General features: G+C 62.4%; 1 protein-coding gene across 2 annotated transcripts in view; it reads right to left on the reverse strand.

Moving 5' to 3' along the window:
• The window catches only part of NAV1 (neuron navigator 1), a 77,101-nt gene that overhangs the window by 10,558 nt on the left and 52,065 nt on the right, over positions 1–14,478 (reverse strand). Inside the window, exons 7-18 of one of the 2 annotated variants that reach the window (XM_071578768.1) lie at positions 5,443–5,581; positions 4,941–5,238; positions 3,879–4,581; positions 3,322–3,777; positions 3,079–3,120; positions 2,766–2,914; positions 1,978–2,148; positions 1,397–1,449; positions 1,207–1,230; positions 1,040–1,117; positions 762–845; positions 500–611 (exon numbers count right to left, since the gene is read on the reverse strand). In XM_071578768.1, coding sequence (XP_071434869.1) covers positions 500–611; positions 762–845; positions 1,040–1,117; positions 1,207–1,230; positions 1,397–1,449; positions 1,978–2,148; positions 2,766–2,914; positions 3,079–3,120; positions 3,322–3,777; positions 3,879–4,581; positions 4,941–5,238; positions 5,443–5,581 — 2,309 coding nt within the window. The remainder of the gene's footprint in view (positions 1–499; positions 612–761; positions 846–1,039; positions 1,118–1,206; positions 1,231–1,396; positions 1,450–1,977; positions 2,149–2,765; positions 2,915–3,078; positions 3,121–3,321; positions 3,778–3,878; positions 4,582–4,940; positions 5,239–5,442; positions 5,582–14,478) is intronic. The other variant, XM_071578769.1, reaches the window with a different exon arrangement.

Here is a 14,478-nt window from a genome sequence, read left to right on the forward strand (position 1 = left end):
TCACCCAACACCTTCTCAGCTCTGTTCATAAGGATGACATGGGGCTCAGACACCACACAGACATTACCTCAAACCACAGAGATGCCCAGAGCACATTGTCCTGCTGCTGTCCCAGACCACCTCCCTGCCAGCACCTTGCACTCACACAGGGATTTTGGGGCTAGAAACAGCATTTATGGGAACAAAGCCAAGATCAGCAGCCAAAATTGGCTGTCAGCAAAGGGTCTGGCAAGGATATGCCCTCAGGAGGATGACCAGCCCATTCTCCTATACACCAGCACCAAGAACTACTGTGGTGACAGCTCTGACTTTCCAGCTCTGGCTTCACATGCTCAGGGGTCTCAGGTGGGAAAGAGCTGCTGCCCAGGGGACTCTGTCTTCATGTGAGCTCCCACCATGAGAGAGTGTGTTCTGGGGCCCTGTGCCAGCCTGAGCAGGAGCAGTCCAGCTCAGGAAGGGCTGCGTCCCTGTGGTGGAGATCTGCAGCATCATGCCTTACCTTTGGGGGTGACATCAGTGCCATTCAGGGCACCCTGGATCACAGCTTGAGCCTCTGAGTTCTTCTTCTTCAGGAAGTCAATGGTCTCTCGCAGGTCCAGCAGCTCTGTGTCCTGGAGAAACAGAGCCGGGAGCCATGGAGTGAATCCAGGCAGTGCAGGGCCCACCCCAAGAGCAGCCTTGGGACAGTCATTGCTGCAGCATCACCCAAGCCCAAAAACCCTGTGCCCCATGAGCCCCACCAGTGCCCACTCAGCACCCACCTTCTCCTCAGCAGTCTCTGCCAGGTGCCGCAGGCGGGATGTCATGCTCACCAGGCTCTGCTCAAAGGCTGCCACCAGGTTGGCCTGGGAGAAGTGGAGAAACAGGTGAACACCCACATTTGGGTGAACACCCACAGCTGGGTCAGCACCCACTGCCAGGCGTGGGATGCAAGAGGATGAAGGGGAAAACCAGGACTCCCATGGGCACATCCAGCACCAGCCCCATGCCCTGGAGGGACAGAGCAGTGTGTCCTGCAGTGGCTCCCGTGGGGACTCACATTAGCAGACAGCTGGGACGTCAGCGTGGCCACCTTCTCCTGTGAGGACTCCAACTCGCGGCGCAGCTTCCGGATTTGCTGTGGGAAGAGAGCAGAGGGATGAGAGGGGCCAGGAGTCTGCCCTTGCCGAGGGCACAAGCGGGCACAAGCAGAGGGTGTGGGCTCACCTCAGACTGCATCTTCTCCTCAGCCTGGCAGCGTGAGAGCAGAGAGAGACAGACAGACAGAGGCAGGCAGTCAGAGGGGCAGCGAGGCAAGGACAGGCTCAGCAGCAGGCAGAGGCATGCACAGAGCCCCCCATCCCACCCACATCCCCCAGCCATGCAGAGAGCAGCGCAGCACGGAGGCAGCTCTTACGGAGGAGTAGGTGGAGGATGCGCTGGAGGCCAAGGACAGCACCGATCCATGAACTGCAACAGAGGAAAACCCAGGGTGGGTGTCAGGGTGCCCTGGCCAGTGGCACCCCAGGGGCTGCAGGCCAGGGCAAAGCAGGGCACAGGGTTCTCTGTGGTAGGGGTCTCTGAGAGGGTTTGAGGGAGGCACAGGGTGGGATGGCAGCTACTCAGCACTGGCCATTACTGGCTGAACTCCCTTGGTATGTGGCAGGGAACATGCTCCATCTGCACCCTCCTCTGGCTGAGCTCAGGAGCTCTGCCACCATCCTTGGCCACTTGGGTTCCCTCCTCCACAATGCCACAGTACCCTGGTGCCAACCCAAGGACACTGGACACCCACAGGGGTCTGGCCCAGGGCAGATGCCAGCACAGAAAAGTCCACCAGGCCCTTTAGGGCTGCTGTCCCTGCCCTGATGCCAAGGATGGGATGCACTGACCCACACAATAGTGCTGTAGCACCAGTAGGAAGGGGCAGGTGTGCAGAGAGCCCCACCACCCCCCTGGAGCCTCCTCTGCCTGCGCAGGAGCACAGCACACTCTCACCATCGTCCACAGGGTCCCGGAAAGACCCCGAGCGGATCATGCCTTTGGACTTGTCAGCCAGGGAGAGGGTGCTGCCCATCTGGGAGGTGCTGTACAGCTCGAAGGTGGAGTCGTGGGTGGGGATGCTGTTGGAGCGGGTGATCCGCGGGGCTGAGGTGGCAGTGGGGCTCACTGCAAGGAGAAAGCGGGGAGGAAGCAGGGTCAGAGTCACACTGGGGGCCTGGGGCTGGGATGGGGAAGCAGGGCTGGGAGCAATCCACGGGAACTGTGATGCAGCGAGGAAGAAGGATCATGGTCCCAGAGCAGGGAGGGGCTGGAGGAAAGCTAAAGGGCAGACTGAGGCTGGGAAGACCTGGACACCAGCACCAAGGTCACCACAGGGCTGAGAAACAAATCCATCACCCCAGGGCCAGGTGGGCACCACCACAGCAGAAAACATCACCTGCAGGTGCAGGAGTGGAGCTCACTGCCCCAGCCTGTCTGCCTGGACCACCCAAACACTCTAGGACTTGCGGGTCCTGGTAAGAGCAGGGCAAGGCTCACCCCTTTCCCAACCAGGCACCCTCAGAGGAGCAGAGACCACAGCCTGAGCCCTGAAGGTGAATGAGATGCCCTGAAGCAGAGGTGGTGGACATCCCTGGTCACAACTCAGCACCAAAACCACCAGATTTTGAGGTGTTGAGGAGGAACAAGGAGAAAAGCAGCGCCCAGGGAGGCACCAGCACATCACATGGGGAGCACAGAGAGCAGGAGGGAAGGGAGAGAGGCTAGCAGTGGAGGGCACTGACCGATGCTGGTGAGTGGACCCTTCCCAACCAGTGCCATGGGGAGGGCAGAGGGCGAGGGCAGCTCCTGCTGCTCATCTGACTCAGGAAGCCCAGTGACAGCATGAGAGTGGCGTCGCTCCTTGGCCTCCTCCTGGGAGTGGAGCTGGTACCTGGGGAGCCACAGACAGGCACTGTGAGATCGACCAGTACCATCCCAGATCCTGCCCATCGTGATGTGGCCCAGCCTCCCCAGCTCGAGGGCAATGCTCTGGAAAGGTCCACATACCCTCCCTCCCTCCCCAGCACCATCCAAAAGTGATTTGAGCTCTTTTACCTCAACCCTTTCTTGGGCAGGGTGTTCCTGTCACGGTTGGCACTGGAAGGGAAGGAAAAATCAGTGACATCTCTGCAGAGATGAGGGAAGGACACATGGTGATTACCTGCAGGGACAGGGGGCTTTTTATCTGAAATGTGGCAGGAATAGGCTCTGAAGCAGGCAAAGGTCATGGCAGGACAGCAGAGATGGATCTGAGCCCATGGAGGTGCCCCAGAGACCCCACCCTCCCTCCAGCCATACCTGTCCAGATGTGTGAGCCGGGGGCTTCCACTCCAGCCCAGCTCCCCTGACTCTTCCTCCTCCTCCTCCTCCGTGCTGGCAGGGGGTGCAGCAGCAGGGGTGGGGGTGGTGGTGCTGCCCCCTGAAAAGGCACTGGGCAGGCTCATGGGCATCTGCAGGGACTCCATGCTGCGGTGCAGGCCAGAGAGCTTGGGGTACATCCTGCCCTCCTTGGGGACGCTGAAGCCACCCATGAGCTCCAGGCCCTGGGAGAAGCTGGCCGAGTTGATGTTGAGGATGGGGGCAGGGCTGGGGCTGAAGCAAGGTGCCAGGTGCCCGCTGGTCGGGTGCAGGTCCTGGAGCTTGGCAGTGTGAGGGGGATGCAGCTCACTGGAGGAGGGCAAGTCCAGGCTGTTGGAGTTGACTTTGTCCAAGTTGGCCAGCGAGGGAGGCTTCACATAGGTCTTGGCAGCCGTTCTGGAGGGGACAGTGGGCAAGGAAACAGGTGAGACTCAGCTGCTGGTGCTGGGCACAGCCATCCCAGGCACCTGCTGCCCTTGGAGGGGGAAGGACCATACCTGAGAGGTGTGGGGGGCAGCTCAGCCACCTTGGCTGCTGGTGGGAGGTTGGCCTGTGCTTTTGGGGTGCTCTCTGGTGAGCTGACACTCTTCACTGTCCCACACTCGGAGTCAAGCGCCACCGCCTTGGCCTTGGCCTTCTCCTTCTCGCGGTCCGTCTGGTTCACAGGGGCCGGTGTGCCACGGCCAGCACCGACCTTGGACGGCTCCTTGAGCCGCGACACCGAGATGCCACCGGGCTTGGTGCTCAGCAGGCTGGGGTCTATGCTGCTGCTGACCGGCCGGGCTGCGCTGCGGCCACCGGTCACACTCATGGAGCTTGACTTGGCCGGCCGGGGCAGGCTGCGGTACTGGATGTTGGTGCGAGCCCCCGGGGCCAGGAACCCGGGCTCGGCTGCATTGGACACATCCAGGCTCGTTTTCCTCCCGCTGACCGGCTTGACAGGGATGCCGGAGCTCTTCTGGATCTTGCCGAGCGTGGCCGAGCCCCCAGCCTGCATGACGGTGGCCGTGCCGGTGGCAGGGGCTGGTTTCTTGTAGCCGAAGGAGCCGGAGGCCGAGGGTCGCGTCAGCCCCGACGGCGGCTTCTTGGCATCAGCAGCGCGGTCACGGCCGGCGTCGGAGGAGGAGCGCTGCAGGCCCGTGCTCTTCACAGACAGCTTGCTCTTGTCAGTGGCTTTGGTCTCCGGCTTGCCTGGTGGCACTGAAGGACAGGTTAGTGTCCCCAGGAGGCTTTGGGGACATTTGGGAGTGAACTAGTCCAGACAAGACATGGGTATTGGAGACACAAGGATGTGATGGAGAATGGGCATGACAGGTCCCTGGTGTACCCACTGAGCCACCAGCCTGGCATGTGGACACGAGGCCATGGGGCAGGTACAGACCCCAAGCCCACCTGCAGGGACACACAGCCCTGCATCCCCTTCAAGCCCACACCCAGCTCCCGGGTCCAAGCACAGCCACAGGGCATCTTGTGGCCAATGTGCTTGAGAAGGTGCGCAAAGACATCACCCAACCTTCTCTCCATCAGACAAGCCGCACCCTGCCCAAACTGGGTCTCACCTGCCACTTTCAGGGTGCTCTGGGCTGTATGGGTGATGGGGGAGGTCACAGCCACTGGAGGGGTCTTGCCCTTCTTGAGGGAGCCCGGGGTGCCCAGGCTGACGGGTTTCTTCAGCTCACCGCCCTTGGGCCCCTCCTCACCACCATCCGAGGGCTCCCGCCGCCACTTGGAGGAGCCATGCTCCATCTTGAGGCTGCTGCTGTCGTAGTCCAGCTTCTTGGACGCCTTCTCCTCACCCTCACAGTACCAGCTCAGCCCACTCTCTGCCAGCGAGCGCTTCTCAGAGTCCGTTCGCAGCTGTGGGCAGAGCAGAGTCAGGGGCGCTCCTGGCACCCACCCCAAACCCATCCCCTGAAAGCCAGCTGGGAGAAGGGTGTACCAGACAACCTGTGCTGTGCCTGTTCTCCCACACTGGCACCCTCCATCCCCTCCTTCCTGATGAGGCAGTAGAACCAAGCCAGAACTGGTGTCAGGAAGGGTCAGGGTGCTGCTGGCACCTACCGCTATGGCTGAGTTCCTGCGTGAGGCCGTGGGGGTGGAGGGCAGGGAGTTGAGCGAGGAGCTGGCATTGAACTCCTCCGAGCTGAGGTTGTCAGAGGCATCGCTGAGGCCGCTGCTGATGGAGCTGCTCTCATCCCAGCTGTGAGGGACAGACAGAATCAGACCCCTGTCCAGCCTGGTGGGTCCCACCACCTGGCAGGTCTCCCTGCTCCAGGGGCTGCTGGGGCAAAACCCAGCTCCTGGTAGTGCCCATGGCAGGGACAAGGCACGCAGGGGTCATGGCTGTCTTCAGCCCAACCTGGCATGGGGTCGATGCCCCACTGGCACACAAGCCCCAGTGACCCTACATCTCCCCATTAAGGAAGGCCCTATGGGTCTTGGAGGGGATGGAGGGGACACCTGTGCAGTGCAGGCAGTCAGCACCCACACCACAGGGCTGGCAGCACTACAGCTGGCACCAAACCCCCTGAGACATGCCCCGCCGAGAGAGTTGGGATTGTCGGAAAGGGCAGGACCGCTGGAATAAACAAACCAGCTGCTCCACAGCATCCACCCTTCCTTGGGTGGCCCCCACCCACCGCACCCTGTTCCCCCTCTCCAGTGCCCAGCAGCCACAGGCAGCTGGTCTGGGTGCCACAGCTGTGCTGAGGCTGCTGCTCCATGCTGGGGCTCAGCAGAGCGTGCACAGCCCCATCTGCAGGGCCGTCAGTGCTGTGCTGGGTCAGAAGCTGCCCGGGTGCCCCACGGGCCCAGTGGGATCCTCAGCACGGGGCTGTGCCCGTGGCAGTCCGGCACAGACGGGCACGGTGCACCTTCCAGCAGGATGAGCATGTCCCCTTTCAGGTCAGCAGCTGAGTAGGTCAGCGAGGCCTCACAGCCTTCAAGGGGCTTCAAGAGGATGGAGGAGACAACACTGGAACAGGTTGCCCAGAGCAGCTGTGGCTGTCCCGTCCCTGGAAGTGTTCAAGGCCAGGTTGTACAGGGTTTGAAGTAACCTGGTCTAGTGGAAAGTGTTCCTGATTATGGCAGGGGGTGGAACAACATAGAGCCTTAAGGTCCCTTCCAACCCAAACCATGCCATGATTCGGTGACAAGCTGTGGTGCAGCAGCAGGGAGCAGAGCTGGGGGGTTGCAGCCACCCCCAGTCCCTGCCAGAGATGCTTGTTTCTCCACGCTGGGGCCACAGAGGTACAGAAGACCAGCAAACATCAGAGCTCCAGCAGCTGGTGAAGCAATTTAGTGTCATTCAAGGGACACTATGACTCTGGGAACAGCACAGTGTGGTCACGCAGAGGAGAGGGCACCTGTGCCAACTGCGGTGCCAGGGCACAAGCAACAGTCACCACTATCCCATCCAGGATGCCCAAAGCTCAAGATGGAGCAACACAGGCAGCTCCAGCACCCTATGGCCAGCACTCTGTCCTGCTCTTTCCATCAGGGAAGGGTCCATCAGAGACTGGCCAGAGACAGGATGGACACAGTCCCCTGCACCCCCACAGCATCTTCTTGGACAGAGCCCACAGGTGCTGTTGCCCAGGAAGGGATTTCACTATGACCACGTGCCCAGGATGTACTACTGAGCTGCTCAACTCCAAGCATCTCCCACCACCAGCCCTGTGCTGGGCATGACTTCCCACTGGGACAGAAACTTCCACCCCAGAGCCTGCAGCAAAGCTCCTCTCCAAGCAGGTAGTGCCATGAGCAAGGCCAGGCTTTGGAGAGCCACATCCTGTGGGGACATGGGTGGAGCCACATGGGGTGTTGTGTGGCTCAGCTTGTCTTTTGGGACCTGGCAGAGAAACCCCAAACACTCTCCCAGCCATACATGGGATGCCTCTGCTACCCTGGCTACAGGTATCTCAAGAGCCACAGGGAAAGGGACACAGAGTCAGGGCACAGAGTCAGGGGCTGAACCAGGACAGGTGACCCCAGATTCTCCATGGCAATCCCGTGCCAAGGAAGGACAACATGGAAGGTCACAGGTGACATTCCAAAAACACTCAAACCACAGGGTGAGGCCGGGGAGCCAAGCTGCATACTGTGGGAGGTCTCTGACTGTCTCATGGGGTGCACAGCTGGTATGTTGAGGGACCCCCCCAAACTGGCACGTGTATGCCATAGGCAGCACAGCAAGGAAAGCCTCAACCACAGCACCACTGGCCCCTCGGCAAGAACAAACTTCCAGAGCATGGTCAAGCCCTGGCACCCTGAGTGCCCCTCTGAGCCCCTCCAAACGGGGGCAGCCATGTCGCAGTGTCACCCCTGAGGCAAAACTCACCCCCTGCTTTGTGCTCCATTCCCTCCATCTTACCCAGAGCCATTCCCGTTTCCCTCAGCACCGAACCCACCCGCGGGCAGCCCCGCGGCAGCTCCGGGGATGGGGATGCTCAAGGGCAGCGCGTCCGTCCTGCCGCGCTTCGCGGCGCCGGCGGGCGGAACCCACCACGGGCGGGATGAGCCAGGCACGGCCCCGGGGATGCAGATACCGAGGATGCAGACCCCAGGAATGTGGAACCCGGGGATGCGGACCCCGGCCCCAGCCCCGGCGCGGGGAGGGGGCTGTACCAGCAGGGAGGGGGAGATGGACCCGGCCCATGGCGCGGTGCGCGGGGATGCTCCGCTCCATTCCGCTCCGGCCGCGCCCCGCTCGGAACCCCCCGCCCGGCATCCCCGAGGTCAGCACCGCCGGCTGGGAGCACCGGAGCCCCGCGAGCCTCGTGGGGGCTCGGCCCGGCCGCGCTGCAGGTGCGGGGCGGGGGCCGGGGCGGAGGATGGGGGGATCTCCGGGGAGCCGCCTCGATGCCCCGACGCCGCGGTCCCGGGAGCGGCCGCGCTGCCCCGACCCTCCTTTTTCCCCTCGGCAGTGCGGCCGAGACAAAGCACCGCCCGCGGAGCGGCCCCGGGGCGCGGGGCTTTGTCTGCCGGGGCCGGGCTCCGGCCGCGCCCCCGCCCGCCCGTGCCGGTGCGGTGCCCGTGCCCGAGCCCGTGCGGTACCTGCTGGCGAGGCGCGGGTTGCGGCGCGGCCTCCCTGCCCGCAGCATCGTGCTGCCCGCGGCGCGGCGCGGCCCCGCCGGGCGGCCGAGAGGGGCGGGGGGCGGCGGGACCGCCCCGCTGCCCGCGCCTTAAAGCGGCAGCGGCACCGGGTCCCCTCTGCCCGCTGTCCCCCACACCCCCAATTTCCACCCCGCCGAGACGGGCGCGGGGTCGCGGCTCCCAGCCCCGCCCGCCCCTGCCCCCAGCGCCGCGGTCATGTCTCCGTATCCTGACCCCCAAAGCCACCGCCCCCAGCCCTGGGGGTGTCCCTCAGCCCATCGCCCCCCCAGCTGTCCCCGGAGCCCTCAGGCCACCACTCACATACCCAAAGGCGGCACCAATGCCCCCCAAATCCAGTTCACAATGTGACACCAGAGGCCATCCCTCAAACTGTCCCAATGCCCCTCAAAACCTTCCTGTTCTCCCGCCCCAAAGGCATCACCTCCCGCTGCAGTCCCGCTGTGGGGTCCCGGGACAGCCGCTCCCAGTAACTCCAGGGCATAGCCCCAGAAAGGACACCCACCCGCCCTTCTCTGCCCTTCATCGACCAAAATCCTTATTCCTGTCCTCTTTTTCTCTCTCTCGCATCAGAGCAGGAACCACCCTGCAGAGCAGGGTCCTCACCGGATGGTGACACCACTGGGGACACCTTCGCCAGCCCGGCCGCGGCGGGCAGGGAGTTAAATGCAGCCTTGGCAAGACAGATCCTGTCCCTGCGGGCTGGGAAATAAGTAATTCCTTCCTTGAAGCAACGGCAACGCCTCTTGGCTCCTTCTCCGCTGCCCCATCACTCGCTGCACGGGGCTTACCCCAGCATGGTGTGGCACGACACAGGCATGGCTGGCCAGGGGTACCCGACCATCCCTGTCCCTGCTGATCAGCCCCTGCCCGCACCCACCACCCTGTGGCCGGAGCTGATGGCCAGAGGCCGGTGGGGAGGTCGCCGGTTCCTCCCGCGGGCAGCCAGCCCTGTGGTGGGGGGACAGCCCCACAGCCACGTGTGCCAACAGCAGCACAGCCCGGCCAGCACTGCATCCTGATGGTCCCTCCAGCCTGGCTCGATGCCAAACACCGTCCCCTCCCTCTTCTTGTCTTGGCCAGCTGCCTCAATCCTGCCACAGCCAGCTTGGGCAGTGTTCTGGGCTTTAGCTGAGCCCAAATGTGGGCTCAGGACAGGACAGCCAGCCCGACACAGCCCTGTAGAGCATCACAGCCGCTGGGAGAGGCAGCTTTGATCCCACCAGAGCCATGGGCCTGGTGTGAGATGACAGCAGAGAGTCACTGCTGATCACAGCAGGCCCACAGACTTCAACACTGGCACTGGCCCCATGCAGAGGAGCAACCCCAGCCCATTTCTCAGCAGAGGGTTCAAACTGTCCCTGCTTCACCTGTCTCACACTGGCACAGACATCTGCCCGTGTGCCAGATGCACCTACTGGAAACAGAGGGGACTCCCAACACCCGTGTCCCTGCTGGGCTGATCGTGCTGGATCCCAAATGTCTGCCTGAAGCCCATCCTGGATGAAAGTCAGTCCCTCCTACTCTGGCCTGGCCCCTTCCTCCTGTCACAGGGGAGAAAATGCAGAGCCAGCACCAGGGGTCCCACATCCCACATCAGTGGGTCACCAGCACTGAGGGGGCTCTGTGGCTCCAGCCTTGTGCTGTGACTTGAGGCAGGAGCAGTGAGGAAAACACAGGCACAGCCTGGGCTCTTCCCACCCTCCCCCTCTTCTCCACTTAATGGGGCAGAAAAACCAATTAGCTTCATAAATCCCGCTGAGAGGGTTGGGGGCTCCCTATGGGCATGGGCAGGGGGGGCTCGGCTTCCCCCTCACATCCAGATCAGGAACCACCTCAGGGCATCACAACACTCATCACTCCCTCCCCGACTCCAGCAGAATCCCCACGGCCCTCTAAACACCTCCATACCCTTGAGGACCCCAACCAGACCCCCAGGTGCCCTCTCAGACAGTGCCAGCTCCTGCAGAGGGTCAGGCTACACTGACCCTGGGTTTTTCCTGATTGAATTTTGGGTACTGGCATCTGCCACCTTTCACTGAGGCCATGCTCAAAGGAACAAGGGGCTGAAGAGAGCTGGCAGATGTGGAAACTGAGATAGGAAGGGGGATCTGACTTGCCTGAGCTCACCCAGCCCAAGATCAGCACATCACATCCTGCAGTTGATCCAGTACCCTGTTCTCCAGGCAGCACCTGCTCTGGCCTCTGGCCCTGGACTCCCAGATCCCTGAGGAGTGCTGGGCACTCCCCCCATGGAATCCTGAGCGTGCATGGTTCCTGCACGGGGTGGGGGAAACCCATGGCCAGGCTGTGCCTCCCTCCCAGCTCTGCACCACCAACCACAGTGACAGCAAGGACGATGCTGTGCAGGGCGAGCCAGCACCCACCACCCACCACAGTAGCATCAGCCAGGGACCCCAATCACACTCCTGGTTGTCGTGTCAGTAGGGCTGCAAGAGACAATGAAGAATCATCCCTCTAACCCACACAAACAGTGGAAATCCCAGAGGAAGCATGTCCCAGTGTGGGGATCTCCGCTGGCAGTTTGGGGATCTCCGCTGGCAGTTTTTGGTGACACACAAAGCCTGGTCGGGGCCACCACGGCACACGGGGGCTGCAGGAGCCACGTGCAGTGCTCAGAGAGTCCCAGGGCAGTGCTGGGGTGGGGAGCAGAGTGACTCAGCCCGCTTGTGAAATTCCTATTTTTCCTGTTTGGACAAGCCAATGACCTCAAACACCTCAGCCCACAGCAGGAGGGCCCCTCCACAGGCAGTAGGGTGGTATGTGGCACATGGCAAAGCCAGGGCTTGAGGTCCCCAGGTGGCAAGCAGACAGGCAGGTGGGCTTGGGGGACAGATTCCTCCCAGCAGCTCTCCCCAGGGCATGTGGGTGTGTGAGGTCAAGCCCTGGGCTTGGCACTGCTCTGTGTCTGCATCCAGCCCCACTGATGCCTCACAGGAGCCAACAGCTTCCCACACCCTGGGTGTGCACTGACCCCCACGTGCCCTGAATCCCTGAGTCCCACAGCTGCAGGAGTCCCTTCCAAAACAGACCTCGTGCAGCCACTGCCACAGCCCTGGGGGTCCAGGGGTCAGTGCTGGGGACCTCAACCCAAACCACAAGATACAGAGCCACTGAAAGGCAGCACAGAGGACGGTGCTGGAATGGTGGTGGTGCCCAGTGGGGTCCTGGGGCCCCTTTCTGAGAGAATCCCCCATGCCCAGATGGAGGGAGGAACCCACTGAGCCTGGCACGTGGCACAGCCCAGCAAATATTTATCCAGTGTCGCTCCCTGGCCAGCTGGGCCAGGACCCCCCACACACGCTGGGCCACGTGCGGGGCCACAGCCGTGCCCCACGGGATGCCCCCGAAGAGAAATGACTTCACAGGCTCGCTGGGAGGGGGCAAGGGGTCATCCCAGACCAGCCAAAGCCGAGCAAGGAGCGTTCAAGGGAAGGGAAGAGGCGCCAGCGCCAATCCTGCTCAGAGCAGGAGAGGAGGGCGGCCACTCCCCCGCTGCTCTTGGGAAGCTGAGCCAAACAGCTGCTCCTGCCTCTGGGCTGTGCTGAGCCCGAGGAGCTGCGAGACAGCCGGAGCACGGCGGGGGTCAGCTCCAGAGCATCCCTCCCGGGAGGATGCTGCTGGCAGCCCCTAACCCTGCCCGAGGGGAACACAGGGCCTGCAGCAGCACACAGTGGCCTGGGACAGTGCCCAGGGTATGCCATGAGCTGGACATACATGCCCTGGGATTCTGATGCCAAAAGCTGCTGCCTCAGCTCCATTTCATGCCCACGAGCAGAGTCAGGGCCAGTACCCAGCTCACAGGGGTGCAGATGCTGCCATAGCTGGGGTGGGATGCAATCCTACCTCCCTATTCCACCTCCAACAAGGTCAAAAGGACAACCCCAAATCACAGTGGTGCCAGGGTCACACAAAGACTCCCCCAGGGTTCTGCAAGCCCCAAGGGACATGCACAGCCCCAGGGACCGGCTCCAGAGCGACGCCCCCACACTGCAGAGCACACAGACCATCACTGCTCCCGCAGCCACGGCAGCAGAAGGTGCTGACTCAGCAGCCAGCCCTGCTCACTCGCTCTGCACCCCACGAGCTCCCAACTCCAGAAAAATCTTGCAGCATCCCAGTCACTCCCCACTGTGACTCAACTGGCCCCAGGGAACACCCAGGGATAGTAGTGCACCACCACCCAGGACCTGCCACATCAGGTCAGGTTTTGAGCACACAGAACACAAGGGGACACACACCAACACGCAGCCACACTGTGGTGGCACTGCTGGACATGCAGGAAATGGTCAGAACAAAACAGGGCCAAACCTGGCTTGCACATCCCTGCTCCTGCTCCTCACCACTGCCCGGTTCATGTGCAGGTCTGCACAGAAAGGTGCCCACTCTGTGGCACCATGGGCCCCTTGCTGTAGTCATGCAGACAGAGAGGTCCCTTGGGGACCAACCAGTAGGGTGACCTTGGTGGGGTGACCTCCAGTGTCCAAGAAACATCCCCAGCCTGGACAGGTGGGAAAGTGTTACTGGTGGCACCACGCTTGAAACAGGTGTCAGGGCAGGGAACAGCAAGTGGCCACTGAGTGGTGGTGGGTGGGAACCAGAGTTGACCAAGGAAGGGATTGAAGATGTTTTGGTGCTAGAAACAGCCCAGGGCTGTGTGCTGTCTCTGCCTGTGCTCTGTCCAGGCCCAAGGACAGGCAGGACAGGGCAGGAGAGCAGCATCATTCTTTCCATCCCTTCAGACACCCCGGGTGCAAACTGGTGGGTGTTCCCTGTGCCAGGTCCCTGCCCTGCTGCAGAGCACAGGGAGGATATGGTGACACTGGGAACAAAAGAAGGGATGTGCTGCTGAACAAACCAGGCAAAGCCAGAGCTTTCCACACCCTGAAACCAGCTGCAGGTTGCTGGAGGAGCAAGAGTCAGGCCAAGGGATGCAGGCACAACTGGGCAAGGAGCACATTTGGCTGACACAGGAATGCTGCTGGGGGCTTGGATGTCCCCTGCCGATCCCCGCTCAGACCTCACTGTCCCACTCCCCCTCTGAGCTGAGACCCAGGTGTCCCACTGCCTCCTTGGCTGGGCTCACCCCAACCCCCCACCCAGCTGAATCCACCCCAACACCTTCCCTGGCCGAGCCTCACCTACCTCAGCCCTCACTCCTTCCAGGCTGCTTCCCCAGCGAGCCAGAGGGATGCCGGGTTGCATCCCACAGCCCCTCACGTCCCTGTCCGTGTCATCGTGTCCTCTGAGCCGTCTCTGCCCTACTGCCCCACAAGCACAGCGTGCGCCGGCGCCGTGCCCGCTGCCCCCGGGCAGGGCTGGGGCTCATGGCCCCATCTGCAGCACGCGGCTCCTGCCCGGTGCATTAGCGGCACCGCGAGACGGGGCCCGGGGCGGTGGTGGCTTTCTAGGTCAGAGCCAGCGAGGAAACTGGGTGAGGGGCTGCGCTGGGTGAGGGGCTGTGCTGGGTGAAGGGAGGATGGATGAGGGGAGGATGGATGAGGGGCTGTGCTGGGTGAGGGGCTGTGCTGAGTGAAGGGAGGATGGATGAGGGGAGGATGGATGAGGGGCTGTGCTGGGTGAGGGGCTGTGCTGAGTGAAGGGAGGATGGATGAGAGGCTGTGCTGGGTGAGGGGATGCACTGGCTGAGGGTGGATGGATTAGCAGAGACTGGATGAGGGACCGTGCTGGGTGAGGGGGGATGGATGAGGCGCTGCACTGGGTGAGGTGATGCACTAGATGAGGGAGGATGGATGGATGAGGGGCTGCACTGGATGAGGGAATGCACTGGATGAGGGGGGATGGATGAGGGGCTGCACTGGATGAGGGGGGATGGACGAGGGGTTGCACTGGATGAGGTGATGCACTGGCTATGGGGGGATGATGAGGGGCTGCACTGGGTGAGGGGATGCACTGGCTGAGACGATGTGCTGGCTGAGGTGGGGATGGGTGAGTGACTGCACT

Source organism: Pithys albifrons, chromosome 28 (genome assembly GCF_047495875.1).
Source record: "Pithys albifrons albifrons isolate INPA30051 chromosome 28, PitAlb_v1, whole genome shotgun sequence".
NCBI classification, from domain to species: Eukaryota; Metazoa; Chordata; class Aves; order Passeriformes; family Thamnophilidae; genus Pithys; species Pithys albifrons.